At 41.0% G+C, this 6,870-nt stretch overlaps 1 protein-coding gene across 3 annotated transcripts in view; it reads left to right on the forward strand.

Annotated features, from left to right (window-relative positions):
• fbxl6 (F-box and leucine-rich repeat protein 6) overlaps positions 1–5,519 on the forward strand; it is a 26,360-nt gene extending 20,841 nt beyond the window's left edge. For 2 of the 3 annotated variants that reach the window (XM_020505733.2, XM_031793788.1), the window contains exons 7-10: positions 1,772–1,885; positions 2,157–2,388; positions 4,188–4,431; positions 4,867–5,509. In XM_020505733.2, coding sequence (XP_020361322.1) covers positions 1,772–1,885; positions 2,157–2,388; positions 4,188–4,431; positions 4,867–4,996 — 720 coding nt within the window. In that variant the 3' untranslated portion in view covers positions 4,997–5,509. Of the gene's footprint in view, positions 1–1,771; positions 1,886–2,156; positions 2,389–4,187; positions 4,432–4,866 lie in introns of all 3 variants that reach the window. The other variant, XM_020505732.2, reaches the window with a different exon arrangement.
• Positions 5,520–6,870: the final 1,351 nt, after the last annotated feature.

Consider the following 6,870-nt stretch of genomic DNA (forward strand, 5'->3'; position numbering starts at 1 on the left):
TTCCATAAGTATTCAGACCCTTTGCTATGAGACTTGAAATAGAGCTCAGGTGCATCGTGTTTCCATCGATCATCCTTTATGTTTCTACAACTTGATGAGGGTCCACTTGTGGTAAATTCAATTGATTGGACATGATTTGGACAGGCACACACCTGTCTATATAAGGTCCCACAGTTGACAGTGCATGTCAGAGCAAAAACCAAGCCAAGAAGTCGAAGGAATTGTCCATAGAGCTCCGAGGCAGGATTGTGTCGAGGCACAGATCTAGGGAAGGGTACCATTTCTGCAGCATTGAATGTCCACAAGAACACATTGGCCTCCATCTTTCCTAAATGGAAGAAGTTTGGAACCACCAGGACTCTTCCTAGAGCTCGCCGCCCGGGCCAAACTGAGCAATCGGGGTAGAAGGGCCTTGGTCAGGGAGGTGAGCAAGAACCCGATGGTCACTCTGACAGGGCTCTAGAGTTCCTCAGTGGAGATGGGAAAACCTTCCAGAAGGACAACCATCTCTGCAGCACTCCACCAATCAGGCCTTTATGGTAGTGGCCAGACAGAAGCCAGCCACTCCTTAAAAGGGACATGACAGCCCACTTGGAGTTTTCCAAAAGGCACCTAGGGACTCTAGGACTCTGACCATGAGAAACAGGATTCTCTGATCTGATGAAACCAAGATGGAAATCTTTAGCTTGAATGCCAAGCGCCATCTCTGGAGGAAAACTTACACCGCTCATCACCTGACCAATACCGTCGATACGGTGAAGCGTGGTGGTGGCAGCATCAGGACAATGACCCTAAACACACAGCCGAGACAATGCAGGTGTGGCTTCCGGACAAGTCTCTGAATGTCCTTGAGGGGCCCAGCCAGAGCTTGGACTTGAACCCGATCGAACATCTCTGAAAATAGCTTTGCAGCGTCGCTCCCCGTCCAACCTGACCGAGCTCGAGAGGCTCTGTAAAGAAGAACGTGAGAAACTCTCCAAATACAGGTGTGCCAAGCTTGTAGCTTCATACCCAAGAAGACTCAAGGCTGTGATCACTGCCAAAGTTGCTTCAACAAAGTACTGATTTTAAAGGGTCTGAATTCCTGAGTAAATGTGATATTTCAGTTTTATTTTTAATCCATTTACAAAAATGTCGCAACCAGTTTTTGTATTGTTATTGTGTGTGTAGATTGAGGGGGGGGGGGATGATTTAATCCATTTTAGAATAAGGCTGTAATGTAAAAAAAAAAAAAAAAGATTTGAAAAGTGAAGTAACCGAGAGGATACTTTGGGGAAATTAACTCAATATTAGGAAGGTGTTCTTAATATTTTTGACACTCGGTCTACACAAGTTGCTTACCAAGATGACTTTTCCTGAGTGGCCTAGTTACAGTTTTGAGTTAAATCGGCTTAAATCTATGGCAAGCCTTAAATAATCAACAATCAATTGTGCAAAGCTCTTAGACTTAACCAGAAAGACTCACATCTATAGTTACTGCCAAATGTGATTCTACCATGTATTGCACTCAGGAGGATGAATAGTTATGTAATTAAGATGTGTGTTTTTTTTAAATTTCTCCTCAAGGTTTTACTCAATGTTTTTAGAATTTTTGAGCGTTGACAAAAGAAAGAGAATTCAATCCATTTTAATCCCACCTTGTAACACAAAAGGTGGAAAAAGTCAAGAGGTGTGAATACTTTCTGAAAGCAATGGATTTAAATTATTGCTGCCCTCAATTACTCAATTAATATTTGAAATATATGTCCCATACTGTATGTCATTTTACTAGAGAGGATGCTGTCCTGAGTTGCAATTGCTGGAAATTAACACAAAGCTGGACAGTGGATATTGCCAGCTTCCAATTTGCATCCAAGCTTTGCAAAATGGCTGTCCTAAACTGCAGGTATTTATTCTTTACCCAGTTGCTTATTATGATTACATCTTTTTATTTAGTCATTTAGCAGACGCTCTTATCCAGAGCAACTTAATGGATTCATCTTAAAATGGGACAACCATATATCACAGGCATAGTAAATATACTTTTCCTCAATAAATTAGATATCAGCAAAGTCAGAGAGGGGGTGGTTTATCTTATTGAATGGCTTTTTATTTCTTGTGTAAAGGGACAAACACATTGTAGACCTTTTTTTGATTTGTTTTCTCTTGTGGCTCAGACTTTTCGGATGCTGAATGTCATTCCGATGCCTAAAATGACTCGTAATGGGTCGGGTTCCACATCTGGCTTCCCTTTACTGGAGGAGCTGTGTATGGCCACTACAGCTGTTTCCTTTATGACTGACCAAGACTTGACTAAGATTGTCTACGACTCTCCTAAACTGCGTGTGCTGGACTTGAGAGGTTGTTCCCGGATCACAGCAGCCGGGCTCTCTTCTCTACCATGTGAAGGTACAGTATATCCAGACAAACCCATCCATTGTTGATGCTGTGGATGGCCTTTGTTTGTGCAATCAATCAAATTAGAATTTGGCCAAGTCTGTTGCTACCCTCTTGGTTAGTTACAGTGGGGAGAACAAGTATTTGATACACTGCCGATTTTGCAGGTTTTCCTACTTACAAAGCATGTAGAGGTCTGTAATTTTTTATCATAGATACACTTGAACTGTGAGAGACGGAATCTAAAACAGAAATCCAGAAAATCACATTGTATGATTTTGAAGTAATTAATTTGCATTTTATTGCATGACATAAGTATTTGATCACCTACCAACCAGTAAGAATTCTGGCTCTCACAGACCTGTTAGTTTTTCTTTAAGAAGCCCTCCTGTTCTCCACTCATTACCTGTATTTACTGCACCTGTTTGAACTCGTTACCTGTATAAAAGACACCTGTCCATACACTCAATCAACAGACTCCAACCTCTCCACAATGGCAAAGACCAGAGAGCTGTGTAAGGACATCAGGGATAAAATTGTAGTCCTGCACAAGGCTGGGATGGGCTACAGGACAACAGGCAAGCAGCTTGGTGAGAAGGCAACAACTGTTGGCGCAATTATTAGAAAATGGAAGAAGTTCAAGATGACTGTCAATCACCCTCGGTCTGGGGCTCCATGCAAGATCTCACCTCGTGGGGCGTCAATGATCATGAGGAAGGTGAGGGATCAGCCCAGAACTACACGGCAGGACCTGGTCAATGACCTGAAGAGAGCTGGGACCACCGTCTCAAAGAAAACCATTAGTAACACACTATGCAGTCATGGATTAAAATCCTGCAGCGCACGCAAGGTCCCCCTGCTCAAGCCAGCGCATGTCCAGGCCCGTCTGAAGTTTGCCAATGACAATCTGGATGATCCAGAGGAGGAATGGGAGAAGGTCATGTGGTCTGATAAGACAAAAATATAGCTTTTTGGTCTGAACTCCACTCACTGTGTTTGGAGGAAGAAGGATGAGTACAACCCCAAGAACACCATCCCAACCGTGAAGCATGGAGGTGGAAACATCATTCTTTGGGGATGCTTTTATGCAAAGGGAACATGACGACTGCACCGTATTGAGGGGAGGATGGATGCGGCCATGTATTGCGAGATCTTGGCCAACAACCTCCTTCCCTCAGTAAGAGCATTGAAGATGGGTCGTGGCTAGGTCTTCGAGCATGACAACGACCCGAAACACAGCCAGGGCAACTAAGGAGTGGCTCTGTATGAAGCATCTCAAGGTCCTGGAGTGGCCTAGCCAGTCTCCAGACCTGAACCCAATAGAACATCTTTGGAGGGAGCTGAAAGTCTGTATTGTCCAGTGACAGCCCTGAAACCTGAAGGTTCTTGAGAAGGTCTGTATGGAGGAGTGGGCCAAAATCCCTGCTGCAGTATGTGCAAACCTGGTCAAGAACTACAGGAAACGTATGATCTCTGAAAAGGTTTTTGTACCAAATATTAAGTTCTCCTTTTCTGATGTATCAAATACTTAAAAATCATACGTGATTTTCTGGATTTTTGTTTTAGATTCCGTCTCTCACAGTTGAAGTGTACCTATGATAAAAAAATAAGACCTCCTACATGCTTTGTAAGTTGGAAAACCTGCAAAATCGGCAGTGTATCAAATACCTGTTCTCCCCACTGTTTCAATAATTACATTGGTTCATGTCAATGTTGTAAACTCATGCTTCAAATATCAATGATTATATAGGTTCATGATAACATTGATAATGATTTATGCTACTATATTCTCTGCTGTGTTTTTTTCTTAGAGCTTGAGTGTCTGTACTGGGGACTGTACTTCAGCAGCAATGTCACAGTATCGTTGTCCAAGAAGGGAATTCACCTGCTGACCCAGAAATGGAGTGGTACCTTGCAGGAGCTAGACCTTGCCAACCAGCTCTTCTCTGAAGAAGACATGGAGATTGCCATGGGCCATCTAGCTCAGAGAACTGGAGAAAACCCCCTACGTTCGCTCAATCTTAGCGGGACCAAGGTCACAACACCTGCCCTCCGGTAGGCAACACATTGGTCTTCTTTTCAACATAAAATTCACTATGAAATGCAATAGTCAATACATTACGCTTTATCTATTGTTTGCAGAATACCTTTAAAAAATTTTTTTTTATCAGAACAGATGCATGAATTTCTGTTATAAAGTATTTGAATTTCACTACCTAGTTAAAACAGGTCACAAGTAGGGGCAGCACATCAGTGGTGTACTGGAGGTTAAGCGCACGTCAACGCTGTGCACATTTTTTTATTTTGCGTGAGTGTTCACCCACCTTTTGTGGACAAATATATTGAAACTAAGTATAGGGAGTGTTACTTTACTCACCGCGAACCATGATCAGTGTTTACCCACTTTTTTTACCACTACATCACTGCAGTATATGATTGACCTAGATTGGCTTGAACTGGAGATCACATTTTATTTTTGTTGTTTTGCAGGTTAGTTATAGGCCAGTCTACAGCACTCAATTACTTAAACTTGTCTTCCTGCCGTTACCTTCCAAGAGGTCTGAAGAAACTGTATCGTGGCCAAGAAGAAATCCACCAGCTGCTGGACAAATTAGAGTAATCTATTGGTCCAGTTATTTGTTCTAAGAATGCCTGCAAAAGGACATTGTCTTCAAACCAATCATAAAAGTGAATATGAATCCCCCCCAATAGCTTAGCTTTAAAACATGTGTAACAGTATAACTTTAGACCGTCCCCTCGCCCATACCCGGGCTCGAACCAGGGACCCTCTGCACACATCAACAACAGTCACCCACGAAGCATCGTTACCCATCGCTCCACAAAACTTGCAGAGCAAAGGGAACTACTACTTCAAGGTCTCAGAGCAAGTGACGTCACTGATTGAAACGCTATTTAGCGCGCACCGCTAACTAAGCTAGCCATTTCACATCCGTTACACATGGATACTATTGAATCATTTTTTAAAATGTTTTACCATGACCACTCAATCCACAATTTGTCATTTTTGTCATATTTTTTATCTGTATGTTGGTTTTATTCTTGACTCTCTCAACATAACTGGAATGCTCTAAGCTGATGTGTAAATATGTTGAATAAAATGTGGTTTCAATTACCTTGCTAAATATGTCTCAAATCCCGTGTTACTATTAAGAAAATGAACGTTGTGCACTTATTTGTAAACTTTAGAGCTGAATATAAACTTGGGCTAATCTGTAACAAAAACCCAGAGTGTATATAATTGTGAATGTATTACAGGGGTTTCTCCTATTTCTAGTAGTGCCAAGTTATCCACAAGAAGGAGGGATAGTCTGTTCAAATGAGTATACCAGTATATACTGTATCTTGCTGCTTAAGTGGATGACTTGTCTTTGCTAATGGCTTTGTTTCATTTCAAGTGAAAAGACATCAGTCTGACAGACGAGGACAAAATGTGCTGGAATCGGGTCCAATTGTATATTTTATGCACACCCCACTCTTATTTTTACTCTGTCATTATTCCTGTTTAAGGGTACAGAGCTAAGCAAAACAATCTTGTGTGTGTTATATTGATATCAATAAGCATAACAGTTTTTAACCTTTTTGCTAACATTAGTGTCAGTATTTATTGCATGTACACAGTATCTCAGATACAGTATACCTGTGGATTATTTTACAATTATGAAATTCAGTTCAACATTTTTTAATAATATTAATTTCAGATTAATTTGGTCCTAACAACACTGAAATGAATTATATTTAGTAAAATATAATGTAGTAGATTCAAAATGATTTGAAAATAGTTTTGAATTATATCCACAGTTTTAATTACAACTAGGTTTTCTGCACAAATCATAAGAAGATCATTTTTTTCAGGGACAGTAAGCTAAGACCAGTGTCTGGGTCTCTCACACACCTCCACAAGCAGCAGGTAGGTGTCAGGGTCATCAAGGATCTGGTTAATTTCCTCATCAAAGTATCCTCTCTGGTATTAGGGTGACTATATTATCTCACCCATTGTCAATGATCTTCTATTGCTGATCTCTCTTTAGTTTTGAAATATTTTCAGAGAGTAACACACTTGTTTGCCTTCTAATTGACCTGCATTGATGACCACAGTTTTGTCTTTGCCTTCTCTGTTAATCTGTGAAACTTGCCTCCACCTTCTCCATCTAGTGGGAGAAGTAACAGTCCTGTCTGAGAATCCTTTTCACTCTGAAGGTATGTTTGTGTTTTCCTTGGTATTGGGGTCAAATAATCATTTCCTGCCATCGTTTGGATTGGACATTATTCCATTTGTTTCTTAAAAGTAGCCTTTTTTCTTGGCAACATGAACAGGTATCCTGTGGCTGTTGACTGGCTCAATTATTCCCCCTTTTACAATTTGTGCTTCTAGCAGATGCATCCCGTTTATAGCTTCAAATAAAGATATTGTGGCGTATGTGAATGGATCTGCATATCCAGTGACTGTTCAGCTGAAAGTAGTTTTTCATGTAT

The sequence above is a fragment of the Oncorhynchus kisutch genome, linkage group LG17, assembly GCF_002021735.2.
Source record: "Oncorhynchus kisutch isolate 150728-3 linkage group LG17, Okis_V2, whole genome shotgun sequence".
Taxonomy (NCBI): domain Eukaryota; kingdom Metazoa; phylum Chordata; class Actinopteri; order Salmoniformes; family Salmonidae; genus Oncorhynchus; species Oncorhynchus kisutch.